At 49.2% G+C, this 17,648-nt stretch overlaps 1 protein-coding gene and 1 long non-coding RNA gene across 9 annotated transcripts in view; both read left to right on the top strand.

The window, feature by feature from the left end:
- Positions 1–17,648, top strand: part of HCN4 (hyperpolarization activated cyclic nucleotide gated potassium channel 4) — a 168,997-nt gene that overhangs the window by 113,007 nt on the left and 38,342 nt on the right. For all 7 annotated transcript variants that reach the window (XR_014696798.1, XM_084532193.1, XM_084532192.1 and 4 more), the window contains one exon: positions 11,704–11,865. Coding sequence is in view for 6 of the 7 variants with exons in the window: in XM_084532193.1 (XP_084388319.1) it covers positions 11,704–11,865 (162 nt within the window). In the remaining variant the exon portion in view is untranslated. The remainder of the gene's footprint in view (positions 1–11,703; positions 11,866–17,648) is intronic.
- LOC311442695 lies at positions 2,359–5,332 on the top strand. 2 transcript variants are annotated; one of them, XR_014696799.1, is made up of 4 exons: positions 2,359–2,689; positions 3,051–3,201; positions 3,293–3,802; positions 5,201–5,332. It is a non-coding gene; the product is annotated as an uncharacterized lncRNA (long non-coding RNA). The 2 variants fall into 2 exon arrangements; XR_014696800.1 differs by having other exon boundaries at positions 3,030–3,201.

Raw genomic sequence — 17,648 nt, 5'->3', positions numbered from 1 at the left:
TCCACAGACAGCACAATTCAAGGGCAGTTTGGATGTTTATGTGAGCTATAAGAACATCCAGAGTCAAAAGGTAGGCAAGAGCTTCGGAAGGTTAAAAAACACTCCTGCTTCCAAGTTTAAATCAATCTCTCACTATTACACATTCAGGTGATGTCTTCCAAGGAGGTGGGTTATCTTCCCTCCGCCCGATGGGAGGTTTCCTATGCCTCCTTCTGGATTTCCTGATTCTGGTTGCTGCCTAAGAGCTTGCTAGAGCGATTGGGATGGACACTAGATGTGGTTTGTCCTTGTTCTGCTCATGCAGTTAATGGAATTATTCTGCATGTTTACCAGTGGGAAGGGAGCCGGGCTTACAGGGCAGGAGAGGAGTACATCAGGAGAGGGTGGTGGGTCACATTCCCATGAGGACTAAAATGAAAATTTGATCAGAGATAGCAGCAAAGCTATTTCTGAAGGACAATGGCAGCACTAGGGCCAAAGCAAGTCATTTTCTTTCAATAATTCTATGAGGGAGTGTGCCTTTTGGAGAAAAAATAAAATACTTGCTGATTATATGATGCAGCAAGAAGAAAAGGGTTCGTTAGGACTTTGTTAATGTTTGTGTGAGCACCTTGGTACCTGGCTCTGTTCCAGCAGTGACAGCAGAGACCTAGTACCGAATGCCTCATCCTTTTAGGAAAAAAAGAGATAAAAACTTGCCTGTGAAAGGGTGTGGCCCTTAAAAGCAATTGCTAGCACCCTTTACCTTTGGGACTGCTGGTTGGTATGGGTTTGCTGCAAAGAAAGGGTGCCATATCTGGAAGATGTGTTTCTAGGATAGAAGCGCCCTGTGCTGGGACAGCGCAGAGGGGCTCACACCACACTTCTGCTGGGTGATGTTACTCCAGAGCTCAGCCTCTGAGGCACAGCTGCAGACCTGGCGTTTCGCTTGGATGTACAGCATCCCTGTCAAACTCTCATTACTACTATTACTGCTATTAGTGTGGTGTTATTATGTTATACCCCTAAAAGAGTTGCGCAAATTTCCTCATTTTTCCTGGCTGCAGCTCTGGGTATTTTTGCCTTGATACCTGTCAACAGGCACCATTTCCTCATGCATTTATAATTAAAATGGCAGCCTTTAGGGACTATGTTCCTGCCCAGCATGTATTAAGGGAGGTTTAGGAACATTTTAGGTGGTGTTTAAATACTGCTTTTAACCATCTTTGTTCTGACTTACAGAACTTTCTTTGTTCTATAATCACCCAAAGTATCTCTGTACAACCATAGCAGGATGCTGTCATATTTTCATAAATATAATCTAGCGCTTGTCAGTTAAAGTAAAAAGTATCACTTTTCTGTGCCCCAGATCCCTAAAGCGAATTAAAAAAATGTCACTTCCTCCCTCTTCCTTGGTCCACCGCAGCCTGCGTGGTGTGAGGGTGGTGGCTGCACTTCCTTCTGCAGCTCCTCTTCCCCTCATTTTGGACCATCCTCTGCCCTGGGAAGCTTATGGGAGGGTACAGGTTTTTTTAGGTATGTTACCCAAGGAGTTCTTCTCTCTGCACTGTCCTTTTAAGAGATGTCTTCTCTAAGGTGCACATGGCAGTACTGAAAAGGTTATATTGCTATTATTACTCTGAAAGAGTGGGAGGGCGTTTGTCTCTCCTGTTACTTGTCTTGGTCAGGATGCGACGTGTGACACCGTATGCAAATAAATCTCCATCAGTCTGTGCAATGAAATCTCTTGGCATGCTGCTGGCAAACTGGTTGAGGTCCCCCAAAAGATGATTCAGATCCTCGTTGGACTTATTCAGACCAGCCTTCATCAAAGTAATTTAGTCATAAAAGCAATGTTAACAACACCATTCAAATCTGTGCTACTGAGGACCAAACTGAAGCCTCCCCAGTGACCTGGCACACCTCTGTTCTGAATTCGTGCACTGCTGCAGCCCAGCGTTTCTTTCACTGCGGTGTCGAGTACACCTTCCTTTTCATCCGCCGCCTGCGAGACGTTACTCGCAAGAAAAAGAAAGGGCCCAAAGTGGATCAATGGAGACTCTGCAGGCAAATGCTCAGCCCATTGGAAAATCAGGCCATTGTGCTGAGCATCCTCAATCCTTGAACTCTGCTCTCCGTACACATCCAGTGTCACTGAGTTTGCAGCCAGAGGAGCTTGTCATTATCTTGCTCACACTCTCTGCCTCGTGGCACAGGAAACTATTTAAGGCTCCAGGCCTGCCAGGCTGCTTCCTTTCACAGGTGTTTCAGTCACTAACAGCATAAAAAAGTCAGGGGTGGAAGTTGGGCTGGGTTGCTGAGGCTGTAATCGAATGAAGCTGGAGGACAGAAACACAGCCAAACGTCCCGCAGCTGCAGCCTCGGCTGGCAGATGCACCTCTTTGAAAACGATGTTATCTGCTGCTTAAAAATGGGAGGAGGAAAACTTGCTGTCATTTCAGTCTCCCAAAAGGCTAGTCCTTTAAACACTGGCTCCAGAACTGGGATGCTGGTGCAGAGAAGTGCTTTGGAGACAACGAGCTCATTTCATTTTGGGGTGTGAGCCTTCTGCCTCACCCTCTTGCTGTGCTGTTGTGCTTGAGTGGGGCTTGACAGAAAGTTAATAAAGGCCTCTCTCCACTGAAGGGCAAGAAGCACTAAAGACATACTAATTGATCAAGAGGAAACTGCCAAGTTCTGTAATTGTTGGGTGAGTTTGCACTTCCTGGGCAGGTCCTAATGAATTACTGTTACAGCCTGGCTGCCAGTCACAGGAGTCTGTAAGTGTGTTGAAAGACAGCCTTGGATTTTTTAAATCTGGTACGAATCTTAGGCTAAAAAACTTAAAGCGTGACTGAAGGAACTATGAAAATAAAGGTCACTGCTCGTGTTTTGTGGCAGCTTTCTCTAGAACGTGAGCTGCGGTTGTTTTGCAGGCAGTCTGAATGTTGAGGTGATTTTATTTGTCGTTCGAAGGGCCTCTTCTCTGGATTTCATTTTCTTTCTCCCATGTTCTTCTGTGTGTTTGTGGCTAAAAATCCTGCTGACAGTCCTTGGTTCTCTGGGTCCAGCTCTTTCATGTATTTAAATGGAGAAGGAGAAGCAGTGTGGCAGACCAGAGATTCCTTCATTCCGCTCTCCCATACTTAATGGTGATGAAATGCTTCAGAGGGAGCATGTGATGAATTCCAGAACAACAGCTCTGTAATAATCTGCTTGCAGGTAGATCTATTCTTCGGTCATTTTATTATTTTTTTTTTTAAGCTCTGAAAAGGAAGAATATATCCTGGTTTTTAAAGTTACTCTTTTTCAGCCAGGTGTCTATTTAGGTGTGCGTTCAATACCTGCCAAGCTCCTGGCCTCAAGCATTCCTGCGTCGATGCATTCCACAGGCCGAGCAGCACATTGCTTGGAGAGCAGCATTTCCTCTCGCCAGCTGATGTTTTTTCGAGCAATTTTTCAGCTTCCTGCCTGAAAACAGAGCCATGCTCTGAGGGGAGGGCTGTGCCCGACCTAGGCGACAGCACAGCGTGGTCAATATTTCCAGTATTATTTTGCCTCATTACTTGCCCGTGCTAACTGTTTTAATTGGCCTTGTGCCTGGTAGCTCAATGGACTCAGGGGGTGTCTTCCCACTTAGCTTGATGAATTTTTGATCAGGCCACAGCTGAGGTTCCTCTGGCAGAGTCTGCAGCCTGGCCTCACCTCCGTCATCCAAGTCGTCCATCGATGACCTCAGCTCGCCACCCAGCTGCCTTCTCTTGCGCCGGCCACCTCCACCACCCTCGTTTCAAACCACTTGTGTATCTTGTCTCTCTCTCAGGTATTTATGCCTCCTTTCCCCTCTGCCTTCCCAGATATTTCTTTCCCTAGGCGTACCTAAGTATAGCCACCGAGCCGGATGGGCCTTTTGCCTGATGACTGTGGTCATTCTTAAACTTCCAAAAAAGCCCGTGACCTATTTCCAGAAGTGATTCATTGCTGGCCTCTCAGAAGAATCACTGCCCCCAAAGATGCAGATAAGAGCCATGAGAGATTTAAAAAAATGCCTAGGCAGGTAAGATATCTCATTCCCACAGAGAGCTAGACACCTAACCTACTTACAGCTCCAGGGCTTGTTGTTTTTTTTTTTTCTTTTTTCTTTTTCTTTTTCCAAAGGCGTTTAACTATATCAAGAGATGCACGAATACTGTTGAAAACCTGAGCTGTAGGCGTATGAGAACACAAGCCCCGTTGAAAAGCAAAGGGGCACATGCTCCAAAGTCGTGGAGTTCCTGGCCCCAGGCTGTGCACGGACCCTGCAGCTCTGGGACACGTTCCCTGGGATCAGAAGCTGCCATCGTCCCCCCAGGCTGGGGGGCAGCGGCCAACTCCTGGCCCTGCTCAACAGCACCCGAGGTGCTTCCAGCTCGGTTCCGTGGAGGCAGAATGGAACCCCGAATGTTTTCATCCAAGAGGTTTAAAGAAAACCATGCAGGGAAGGCAGTCGTCTGAGTTGTGCTAGAAAATATTTTTAAAAGTCTGTGTCATGTTGCCGTGGTGACAAAAGTTCTTAAAAGGAGGAAGATTAAAGTCTAGGCTGGGGGGTGGCATGGGGAGGGGAAGGGGGGCTGTTGTCAAGACAACGCGAACTCTGAGAGTGCAAGAGGCAAAACACATGGTGGTGGCAGGATCTTTGGGGTTTATATATATCCATAAACATCTGCCATCTATGCCAGCTTTCTCAGTGCTAATTAGTCCTGCTATTTCACCTTTCTCTGCTGTAAATATTTTCCAGTAGACACAAGTCTCTGAGGGAGAAGGCAAGAAAAGTTGTGTTGTTTTTTTTTTTTTTTTAATTTTGGCTTGGGCTTTCTGCTGCTCCCTGTCTACGGCCCCATATCTATCTCATAGCTGGAGAACTTCCCTTAGCCAGACACCAGCTGCCTGGAAAGAGTTAAAAGACCTCAGGAGGTGGTAGAGGTCTGCAGATCTGCATCATGTTCTTGTAGGGCTTCAATAGCAATGGACTGTTCGGGGATTTCTTCCCCCTGCCCTGCTTCTGGACTGCAGTGGCTCTTTCTAAGGGCAGCTCCTTGGTTCTGTATGGGAGCCCCACCACATGGGCAGTGGGTAGAGCAGGATTCCAAAGCTGGTGTCCCCAGATTTGATCCAAAACTTCGCTTAAAACTTCCTGTGCCCGTGGCTTTTCCCTTTTATGTGCCTCATTTTGCCCATCTAGGATGATGGAGATAACACACTCACTGGAGATATTGAAGCACACCAGATTAATGTCAGCCGAGCCCTTGGAGACCTTCAGATGAAAACTGCCACAGCAGCACAAAGGATTATTATTTAAAGTGTAAAATCTACTCGGATCTCTCTCCTAACACCTGGCACTCGATGCACATCCCTCCAACTCACTGTTCAGGCAGCCTTGCGACAGGCACGCTCCTGAACATCTCCCCCTGTGAGTGTTACACCGAGTGAATCACGGACCTGCTTCTCCTCTCACCCTGACTCAAGGCAGCATCAGCAACTCTGCTGACATTGATTATGTCGTTCGGTGCAAAGCAAGCATAAAAAGAGAATCAACCCCAAACCCTTGCCTTCATCTAAAACTTGATCTTCTGGCTATAGTTTTCCTTGCTGGCACAGCAAAAAGCGGGCAGAACCAAATCCCACACCGTCTCAAACTGTCAGCCCCGAATCTGCACACTGCTTGCAGATGTAGCTGTGCACCACAGATGATTTCCCGTCTCCAGTCCATCTGCTCTGTGCTGGCTGGTGCTTTCAGCGTTGTCCCAATACAATCTGGATCCCAGAGCTCCCTCCCTCCCTCACCGTTCTGCCAAATACAGTGTGATTAGCACAGCCCAAAGCTGTCTGACCCGAAGCTGAGCCTTCATATGGGCCTTCTGCTTCCCAGTATGCTGTGAGGTTGTAAATAAGCCCAATTGTGTTCCTTTACATAATTTTCCTTCCTTCTTAAGCCTCTTTTCAGCAGTCCGGTCTGAGCAAAAGCAGCCTTAGAAATTCAAAGTTTCTATCCTTGTATGTTTTAGTGGCAAGAACAGCATTTTGTCTATTCATCCACAAGAACAAAATGCGTGGCCTGATGAGTTACTGGAGACAACAAGCCTTTTGGGGTAGGATTTCTTTATGTTTTGGCACAGCTTAAATGTGGCATCCCTGGAAGAATGAACACAAAGTTGGGGAGGGAGAGGAAGGAGCAAATAAAGGGGCTGATGATGCATTTCTCATCAACAGCATCAGCAGCTGAGGTCTTCTGTGTTGCTCTGCTGAAACATTGTGTTTCCCAATGGTGTGTGCCTACATGACAGGCTGAATGTCTTGGGGAGCTGCCCCTTCTTTCCTTACTCTAACTTCTTGCATGTCTTTAGCAGTGTCTGAACTGCTCAGGGGTTTTGGCTCTGCGTGTGCCTCGTGTATGCTCGTGGCTTCCATGCTTCAGTGCTCTAACGTGCGTGATGCTGTATGTGCCCAGAGAGGATTCCTCTTCTGGGGGAAGCCCCTCCTGCAAGCTCTGCCAGTTGTTTGTCTGTTCCCTCCCTCCAGCCTTCCAGGATGGAGCTGCATGGCCAGGCTCCCAAAAAGCTCTTCAGAGCAGTCACCTGTCTCCAGCAGATTGAGACTGAGCACCTAGGTTTGGAAAGGCCAGTGCCTCTGTGAGGAAAAGATATCTTTACCTCTGATTTTAACTACAAAAGCCAAGTATGAGAAGGTGGACTCAGAGACCTCTCAACCTTCTTCCCCAGAGTCCACAAATATTCTTCTTAAGTAGGAATAAAAATACATATTTCCTCCCTGCAGAACAACCTTAACTCTGACCCCTAGAGCTCTCAGAATAACATATGATACCGTTTTGGTTCTCTTTTGATATTTATGTTTCCTTTTAAGGTCTTTGGGATTTTAAACCATAAATTAAGAGTAAATTCTTTGCTTTCTATTAAGCTGGAACAGTGTCACAGCCACTTGATTAGCCACAGGGGATTTATCACAGTTGTGTGTTATCCACGGTGTGGCTACAGACGCCAGAACTGGCTTAGGACCAGGAGGCTTTCTCAGTTTGGATGCAGTGCTACAGAAATCCTGCGATATTGCTAGTAGAGGTAGTGAAGGGCAACAGGCAGTTTCACTGCTTTCCTGTGGTGCAGAATCTGTTCGTAAACCCAGCGGATGCAAGGCAGTTCTGCGCAGAGCCAGCATTCAGCTGAGTGACTGTGCATGCTGTTAGCTCTGTCTGGCAGGGTGTCTAGCTCCGGCTCAAACACTGGCTCCAAACAGAATCGTTGCTACGCCTTATCGCAGTCCCCAGCCCCTCAGGACAATCTGCCTCTTCCAAGCATGGCACCTCCAGCCCATGCAGAGCCACCAGGAGCTTGCGGTTGTGGTCCCGAGACAGACGGACACAGCAATGCAGCATCGCTCACAAGGATCTGAGAAATATTGTTGACCTAGTGGTTTGGATGGCCACAGCAAGCTATGTGCCAACATACAACACTTAAATATACAGCTTCGACTTGAATCAAAGCCCTTGTTTCACTGCCAGAGCCAGGCCCCCAATTCTCCAAGGTGTCTTTGATTTCTTCCAGCTCAAAGGTTCAGGACAGAGGAAACCTGCTGCAGCAGAGAGCCAAGTGAGGGGTGCTGCACGGAGTTAGTTGGGAGTTCCAGGATCGTGGATTCATGCCATTAGGATCCTGACAGATAGTTTGCTCAGTATGGGCTGGATTTCCAAGACGGAGCCCTTATACCTAGAGATGACTTTGCTGAGGAAAGCTTTGGTCCTTCCACTTTCCCCCACCTATCCTTTTAGAGAGTGCCGCAAGGTGCCTTTGGCTAGAAGCACAGAGTGGACTTTGTGGCAGGGATTCTGAAGCCACAGCTTGTTCTGGACAGTCAAATAACAGCACTATTGGCTTGATCAGAAAATGCCCTTGGAAACAGGTACCTTTAAGCTAGAGTCCATGCTTCCTCCTTCTCCTCCTCCTCCTCCCCACTCCCTTCCTCTAAATGACAGGCAGCTGAAAGCTGGCAGGCAAAAGCAGTTCCAGGGACAGACAGAGGTGTAATGCTCTGGGACCCAGCTGGGGTTGTGTTACAACAGGACAAGAAAGCCCCGAGTGTTAATAATGAAAACCAGAGAAGTACCAATTACCGTGCGTGTTCCTCTGCTCCTGGAGCAGCTATTCTGGAAGGTTTCTCTCCCTAGTGACCTGGAGGCTGCTTCTGGGCTCTGCAGCACTGGCGAGGCCCTCTCCAGCACACTCCTGGAGTTAGCATTCCCTGCAGTGCCGCAGTGCATTTACAGGAGCTTCTTCTGGTGAAAGGTGTTCATTCCACCCCTGCACTGTTATTCCCGTGTGCCGCAGGGTGAGTGTTTCATATTTTTCTCTTGCACGTGAATGCAAATGTATTCCAAGGAGTGGGCCGGTAGCTCCACAGACTGACATTTGAAATTAGATTTGTCTTACCTGCAGCTCAGACATTTACAGCTGGAGTTCTGACCCAGGCTTACGCTATGGGCAGCAGAGAGAAGCAGGAACTCCTGAGATGTGATGTGTCCCCTTCTCAGGTACACGAGTGCTGCAAACCAGATGTCTCGCCCTCAGTAGGCGTGCTTCCATCTAGTGACTAATGGTCTCTAGGCCCACAGTAGGTGAGCTGAATCCACCCTTTAGAGCATGAGAGGAGGCAGCAGGACCCAGTGGCATAAGCAAACACATTCATTTATGGCTGGATTTTGGAGGTGCACCACGGGATAAAGGCTTGCTGCCCAACCCTGACCAGAACAGATGCCATTCATCGTATAAGAAGCCCCATATCCATTTACCTTTCCCCTAAACCATCCATTCCCTCAGGCTCTTCACTCTCTACTTTTAATATACTAAAGGAATAAAGGCACTTCCTAAACCAGACTGGGTTTCTCTCTCTCCCTGGCTGGAGTTCCCTGGGTTACAGGAGGGCTGAAGCTCTTTGAAAAACACACATAGGTGGGAGAGGAAAAGTAATTAATATAGTAAAACCCTGGCAATACAAAAGATCCACCCAGTGATCCTTCTGCAAACTGCTGCTCTGGCTTCATTAAAACCATAGCCCATGGCTGTCACTCAGATAGGCTGGCTTCACTTCGGGTTATCTAAATGAGAATGATCGTTTCTGCAATGGAAAAAAAAAAGGTGAAACCAGTAGGAATTATTCTTTATGAATTATGTGCTTGGCTTTCATACTGACCTATTGAGTCAGCATTGAGAGTCGGATTTCCTAGAACAGCCTTTCATGCTGGATTTTGGATATTTTCTTCTTTTCAGCTCAGAAATATCATTAGAATGGCTTTTCTCATGCTAAGTGACACTGTGGACTCCAGCTGCACCTTGGATGCAGCGGAAATAATGGGGTTTAGAAGCAGCTATCCACATCATTCATCATTCTGCTTCCCGGCATTCTTCTGTGGCTCTCTTCTGGTCTGGTTTGAGCACTCTGGCATCTCCTAATGCATGTGACCTCATGGCATCCTGATTAGGTAGGGAAGTGTTAATATCTGGTGTGGCAACGAGCATTGAAATTGAACAGCTAGCTCTGACAACAGAGTGATGAGCCAATTTAGGGAGCTAAACTGACAAACACGATTCCTTTCTTTCATAACATTAGTTTTCTGCCTTTTTAGCTGCTCAGACTGACTCACTGTGGGAGCAGAGGAGCCAGTCCATGATGTTGGCAAGGATGGCAGGTTCATATTGCTGCTGGTGGCTGCAAGGAGCAGGACTAACCCTGTAAGGGCAGCAAGCAGGTAGATGGACCTTGCCATACAGTCACACAGCATGCCTACGGCCCTTTCCCCTGCTTCCCTGACAGACAGACAGCTCCTCAGTAATCATCTGCCCCAGCTTTCTGCACTGGGGCTCTGTGGAGCTGTTCAGCACTCAGGAAATGCTTCTCCCTGCAGTTTTTGTCACTGCACTCTCTGTTTTTGTTCATAACTCAGCAAACTGAAAATGGCTTTGCCACCCTATATAAGCCTGTGTCAGTGTCTCCCTGTCTTTTGGCCAACTCGTAAGAAAGTTGCATTTGTGGCTTATTTTACATCTGAAGAACTGAGAGTAAATCTTGTTACACCCCTAGGGAAATTGCAGGTCTGGATAAATGCGCTCTGCGTGGCTCACTTGGAGGTCAGCTTTGCAGCAGCACCAGGAGGCATGCTGTTTCCATTTCCTTCCATTAAATCCAAGTAGGACATTGTGTCACCGGGTTGCGGGCTGAGACACAAACCAGCCAGGCTGCACGTGCCTCCAAACCACGGGGAGGCCTCCTGAGAGGGCCCGGCTGTGACAGCAGTGAGTCTCTGCTGCACTCACACCCAGCCCTGCAAATATTTCACTCCTCCAGCAACAGCAGCAGCACAGCACTGTGTGTGGGGAGTGGTGATTAATATTTCTCCAGGTGGAACTCTAGGGCAGGACACGCTAGGGCATGGCTCTCAGGCCTCCATCCCTCCCAGATTGCTGTGGCGATGCAGCAGCATGTGGGAAAAGATGTCAGATGTGTTCGGGGTCTCTGCGGGGTGATGTCAGAGCGAGAGCATCTCCCTTGTAGTAGGTGGCCGTGCTGCCTCCTCTGCATCCCAGCAATCCTGCTTCCTTGGAGGGACTGCTGCTACTACAGCAGCATGTAGGGGCTGCTCCCTGCTCCCCCTCTTCATGGGATGTGTTCATGGGAAAAGAGGCTGGAAGAGGCTCTGTGCTCAGTCACGCAGGGTGACCATGCTCTCCAGGGCTCTGCTGCTGCTCACCGTGGCATGTTGCAGGGCAAGGAAAACCAGTCCTAGGCAGGCATGTAGCTTAGGGCTGCTGGGCATAAAAGAGCCAAGCACCCTCAATGTCTCTACAACAAAGTCCCCCGCAAATAGTGTCCATCAAGTAATTCTTGACTACCTATGTGGATTTGATGACGGAGTACCCAGTTGTCTCTGTGTGTCCTGCTTATGACTAGTGCTGTGGACGAGAGGGATGTAGGCTTCCTTGGTATCAGAGAAATCAGAGAACTGGCTGCAGAGAAGGGGTTGCAGCTCCTTTCTGTCAGGTTTCTGGGTGTCCTTGCGAAGAGCTGCTGTGTAGCTCTGACATGTTTTTCTTTTCCTTGCGCTTCATTTAAGTGCAATTTCATATCCATCTCGTAAGACTTGAAGTGATGCAGCAGCTGGTACAAAAATTAGTTAAACCAGGTGCTCTGGTAGAAGTCTACTGAGTTTGAGGCTGTTCTTTCTTGCATTTGATACATACAGAGGCTACATCCAACATCCGATACAAAGACAGCTTCAGTCATGGGTCAGTGCAACACATATATCCAACAAGAGCAGAAATCAAAGAAGGTCACTGCGGTTAAAAAGATGTGATGATGGAGTTTATTTCTGAGGTGTGGCTGATGTTCTGGAAATATTTGCAACCAACTTATTTTATAAGAGCAGTTATGGAGCTTTCAATGTAAATTGAAGGTAAAATCAAAGGGCAAGAGGGTTGAGTGCTTACAATTTTGTATTTTGGTTTTTAATCTATTTTTTTTTTTCAGCTGGCTCTGTTCGCGTACAGTGACTGACCCGAGCTGAGCTGATGCAGCCTTTCCTGTCACATCAGCAAGGCTCTTGACCCCGATACTGCGTCTAATTATGCTGGGTTGGTTGTTTGGGGAGCTGCCATCTAATCTGCTCCCTCTTGTCCCCTGCAGATCTTCCACATGACCTATGATCTGGCTAGCGCGGTGGTGCGCATTGTGAACCTGATCGGGATGATGCTGCTGCTGTGTCACTGGGATGGCTGCCTCCAGTTCCTCGTGCCCATGCTGCAGGACTTCCCTGATGACTGCTGGGTATCCCTCAACCGCATGGTGGTAAGTGCTTGCCCGTCATGTTCCCCAGGCCCCTGGTCGCCTCTCAGCACTAACGTGGTGTCCCCAGCTTCCCATTTCCCCCATGTCCTTTCAGGGGCATCCTCCACGGTCCAGCGAGCGCTGGTAGAGCCATGGCAGTGTCGGAGCAGAGCCCCAGCACAGCCTGCTGCGGGCTGCCTGCAGCGCAAGGCAGGAGCCAGGCTCCCCCTCCTGGCAGGAGACAGCAAAGAGCAAAAATGAGGGCGTCTTTCTGCTGGGATCTGAGATCCCTCTTTCTGCTGAGCCAAAGGAAAGAGGCAGGGGAGCCCTAGAGCCATAGCTGGGTCTTATCCGTAACATCCTAATTCCCATTACTGGTCCCAAGGAAACTGTTGAGCCTCTTGCTCCATAGCCACATGAAGGGTGGGTGTGATCGCACTGCCTGCTGCTCCTTGGGGAGCTGCACAATATCCCATTAAACCAGGCTGAAGCAGACAAGCCACAATTTGGCCTTCCGTTGTAGGAACAGCGACCAGACTTCCCTGTAACATCCCAAGCTGTGCTGCTCAGTGCGCTGTTTGCTGTGAGGGAGATCTGTACCATATGGTGCATGCGCGGGGATTTCATGGTACCTTTCAACTGTCTCACTGAGAATTCAGGATCTTTTATTCAAAGGGACAATGTCCAGTTGATTAAGCAGCAACAACTGACAAAGCTTAAAAAATTGCCTCTTATTGCAGCTCTTAACCTCCAGATTCCCACAGCCAGTTCCTTCTTTTAAAAAAAAATATCAGGCACTCATGCAGAACAGAACAAATGTAAAATGTTTAAAACTGTCAACTTCCATGCCTCCCACATGTGGAGCTGTGGGCACATGCTGCCCATGCTTGAGATGAGTGAGCAGCCATGAAAAAGTCGTCTGTTTGGGGGTTTATTTGTTATTTCTTCCCTCTGCAGTAATCATTCATTTCCTGCTGTTGAAAGGTGCCAGACTGGCAGTTCTGGAGACTCCAGTCCCTTATTTATCTATAGCAGAGGAACAACCCATGCAGCAGCTGCCCTGTCTTCCCCAGTGCTGCCTTTTTATTATTTATATGGCAGGAGCAATGACAGATCAAGGCCTCATTGTGCTTGTGCTCTTCAGGTTCAAAAGGACAGACAGCTCCTTGTCCTGGAGAGCTCAGAGGTGCAGGTGAATCATCCCCATTGGATGAAGTGGCTCAGCCACGGTGTCCTTGCAGGACAGTCTGAGAGCAGCAGATCTGAACCATGTTTCCTTATTCCTCACATACGTTTCCCAGTCCTGCTTCCTGCTCTTCCCCACTTAAGTGGTTCAGTCTTCTTGCAGAGGGAGTGCTCGTTAGCCAAATGATCGTTGAGGATATGTTTATGTGCATTGAGAGCTTGGGTGAAAACCGCAGATCAAAGGGTGAGCCACCTCATGTTCTTACTGCTTAGGCTGGGCACCTTTATTAGCTGCAGGGCTGAGGAGGAGGGGGAAGGATGTGTCCTGCAGGCAGGAGGACTCAGCAGAGTCTCCAGGAAGGATGGGATAGAAACTTTTTATTCAGAGCGTGGCTTTACCAGGCAAGGACTCATGCTGCAGTGCTTGTCTTCCCCTCCTTGAGAGCCTGTGAAGCTGGGAATTAAATTTGCCTTGTGTGATTTTTTTTTTTTTTCAGCTTCTCATCTGCAGCTAAATCACTTTCATTTTTTCCATTTCTTAAAAGTGAAAAAAAATGGTGATCTCAATGACTGTCTCAGAAATGGAATCTCAGGAAACTGGGATGGGGAGCTGGAGAGATGGTTATCTGCCCCACCTAGAATTTAGGTGGCTTCCATTCCAAAATTTGTACAGGAAAATGCCAGCCCTGAAATAGCTCATTTTTAGAACATTCAACAAAAAGAATTTTTGGAATCAGATAGTTTCTTCTCACACTAAGGCTCTGTCCTCTGATCTCCTGGGACTTCCAGATGTGTCACTGGGAGCCTGCTCCCTAGCGATAGATGTGGACGGCATGATTAGTGCACCGATTTCCTTGTAGTCTGATGTGAAGTGGTGGGAGAGGCCACCGAGTCAGGAAACAGCCAGAAAACAGTGGCCTGGGCTGCTCGCAGGCCTTGGTGCTGAGGTGCTGATGGTGCTTGTGCTCTCTGAGAGCTGTGCTGGGCAGGGCTGGGAGGCCCCGATGGCATCTGCCTGTGACAGTCCCCAGGGTGGATCTTGGGATGCCCAGTACGGACCTGGTCACAGCTGGGAAGGGATAAATGCACTGGGTGCACGACTGCCAGGACTGCCCACAGGAGCTAAAAAAATTGGGGTGGAACCACTGCGGGGAGAAAAGGAATCTTCTGAGGCTGCTGCATCCAAGGGGAGCTATTCGTAAGGTGCCGAATGCTTTGGAGGCTTGCTCCTTGAGTGTGCTGGTGCCGCTCATCCCTGCTCCAGAGTTTCCCACCTAGCCACTTGGCAGTCCATAAAACCAGCTCCGACTCCAGTGCAGCAGGAAAAGAAGATTCATCACCTCCCATCTGCTTCCTAAAGTTTGATCCTCTTCCAGGGGATCTGTGAAGCATCTGGTGTTGCCAAAATCATATCAGGGGCTCGATAAATCCCTGGGTCCAGTTCATTTTGTTGTTTTCTATGTTTCCATCTTTCATCTTTTGCAATTGTAGCACTGACTCTGTGTGAGCCTTCTTTCTGAACGGGCTCTGACATGGCAGGGAAGGATGTCTGCGGTATTAATTGCTCAGCCCCAGTCTCAGGGGCCTTGGCGTTAGCTTCCCTACAGGGCACTTTATTAAAAAGGGAAACACTGGTGAGTCAGCTCCAGGGAGGCATATGTGCGGGCAGCAGCATCGCCCCACGACCCTCGCCTGGCAGCTCCTCATCAGAGAAATCTGAGCTCTGCTGAGACCTGAAAGCTGCTGGAAACACGTGGCTTGCTCCCCTGGGTACGGCGCTCAACTGATAAACCCTGCGGGGAAGGCAAACATCCCCCTGTCAAATGCAGCGACCTTGCACGGGAAATACTGCTCATCTTCCCTTCTGCTCCCCTTTGAGCCTACCACCCCCTCCCCTGCCACACTGTTGTTGTGTTGCTGAGAGAAAGGAAGAAGAGACACTGGTGCAGCACGTAGGGTGGAAGACAGAGCAATCCTGCATGGGGCTCCTGGCTGATTCCTAATTCCCCCCAAGGCTCTGGTGAGCAGCTCCCTCATACCCTCACTCAGCAGGCCTGCAAAGCTGCGTAGTAGTGTTGTGTTTTATAAACCTGTCAAGGAGCAGCTGCACGAGTAGGGCTGCTCCGTGATGGTGTCAGCAAGGTGACCCCTGCACAGGCAGTGCCCTCACCTGCTGGACCTGAACAGGGTGGGCAGAGCAGAATTGGTGATGGAAGGCTCCGTTGATCATCCCAGAGAAGGCAAGGTGCTAATGGTGTCCCAGGCCCATCCAGGGAGTCCGGTTAGGAGTGGCAAGACATGCGACCAGAGGCAGGGCTGGAGATGAGGCTAAAGCACGTGTCCAAGGCCCAGCCAGGGGACAGGGCTAGCAGAGGTACAGCCCTGACAGCTCTGACAAGGACTGGATGCCCAGGCTGAGCTCCAGGAACAAGGTGTGCATGGGTGGGGGTCCTACACAAAGCTGGTGGGCAGTGAAGACTTCGTGGTGCACCCGGAGTCCTGAGAGAATCTTCTCTTCTGTAAGGCAAAGGCCACACAAAACTTGCCCTTGGAAACAAGTCCAGAACAGGCGGGTGCTCTCCTGTGAGGTACGACCCTTCATCTCCATCTCTGATCCCACTATTCCTGTCCCTTGTACCAGATCTGAAGGTCCGTTTCCCTGCCCAGCAGTTATGGTGTTGTCCAGGGGAGGGCAGTGATGCTCAGAGGCCTTATTGTGCAGCACGACCCAAGTGGTGGGCAGCAGCAAACCCGGGGTAACAGCCTGTGGCCAGCAAATATCACAGCTGGGACCAACAGGGGGTTCACAAAGAGTGCTCACACCCTGGTTGGCTGGGCTGGTGGTCTCAGACATGAACCACACATAACCTCCAGCTCATCTGGCTAGGGTGACAGCTGGAGGGGGAAAATACACCCGTTCACTACAGACAGACTCTTAATTCTGTGAAATGTCAGTGGTATAAGTCAGGCATTGCCTTGTGCCCGTGGACTGCGCCCCTACCCCAAGAGTTTGCCAGGACTTTTCTGTTTCCCCACTTCTCTCTCTCTAGTCCTCTCCTATGAGGGCTGGGCCAGGCACACTCACACGTTCCTCAGATCCAGCAGCGTCCTGTGAGACCCCGTCCTGTTTCTCTAGGTGCTCCTGTAAGGCACAGAGCCCCACGCTGCCTTTGAAGAGTTTCAGCTATGTGTTTCCAAGTATTCAGGGGTGGATCTGAGCAGAGGCATTGAAGTCCAGACACTAATCCTAGAGAAATCCTTATGGTCCTGCCAGCGTGGATGTTGAAAGCAAGCTAGTTTGAGAAACCACTTCAAAGTAACTTTAACTCCTGTTTGCAAACACTCTTAGTGCCTGGCATGTGTTTGAGATAACATCCCTCTTGACTATGCTCAAGCACAGATCTGTGGCTCCATTTTAGCTTGCTGTGAGATTTGGCAGAGGAGGAGTCATTTTCTTTCTGCAGTTTTAAGGCCTCATTTACCTCCCCTAATGGATCTGTAGGGCAGCCCCCCCACTGTAGGGGCTGGTCTGATGGTGTACTGCCCCAGCAGAGGGGCAAGCTGTGTGAGTATAGGGCACTGTGATGCTGGTAGACTTGTGTCCACATCACATTTTGAACCAGTGCTGCTCATCTGGCATAATTCTGTAGAAAACAAAAGGGTGTAGAGCAGGCCTGAAAGGTAAAGATGCACTGAGACCTATAAGCAAAGAGTCATCGTGTAGACTGTGCCATGATGATCCAGCGCCCTTTACAGATGCTCAGAGAGCTCAGAGATCGTGTCCTGAAGGTAATTGCTTTGAAAGGTTCCCCTTCATGGAAGTGCCTCCCTTTCAGCAGTCCTTGAGCTCTTCTCCCAGCAGGCCATACTGCTAGGGAATGCTGTAAACACTCCAGGTTTTCCTCCAGCTCTCGCCCCTCAGCCTGTCATTACTCAGCCAACTCCTCGCTGCTGGGATCTGTAGAGCTCCCAGGGAGCCAGAAGTGTTTCTGCAGGCTGCTGGGGCTCACTGGTGTTGGGCATCAAGGGTTTGGATGACTAATTCCTTCCAAATGCTGGTCTCCTAGACCCAAAAGTTAGTTGGGAACTATTGTCTCCTATTTACTGAGGAGGAAACCAAATCTGGGGTGGACCCGTGACTTGTCTGCTCCCTAACAGCAAGTTGCTGGAAGAATGGCTTTTAAAACTCAAACCACCCATAATAGAAGGGTGGGCTGGGATGGGCTTAACCCTTGCGCCATGGGTTGCTGGATTTTTGTCCTGAAACTGCCCTGTTCAACCAGGAGCATCAAATTGTTCAATTGATAGCCAAATTGTGCTTTTTCACGTCTTGCAATTTGTATTTAGTGCTGGGACTGACTCTTATCTCCTCTCCTTGCCGTGCTCCCCTCAAGGAGCTGCATTCGGCCCTGTGCAGGCAGCAGAGCACAAATTCTTTTTGATTCCCTTTTGGAGAGTCACACTGGAGCAAGCCAACTGCATAGCCAGGAATAGAGACCCCAGTGGCCGCATTGTCTGTTCTGAGGACTCAAAGGTATTTTTTTCCAGTGCAGGAGGTGAACTGATGCTGCTCTGTTAGGGAGGGGAGCCCAGACAGGCTGGCGCCAGGAGGGAGAGGT

This window comes from Aythya ferina, assembly GCF_964211825.1.
Source record: "Aythya ferina genome assembly, chromosome: 11".
Lineage (NCBI taxonomy): Eukaryota > Metazoa > Chordata > Aves > Anseriformes > Anatidae > Aythya > Aythya ferina.
The sequence above is the reverse complement of the archived record's forward strand: the minus strand, read 5'-3'. Positions and strand labels throughout refer to the sequence as shown.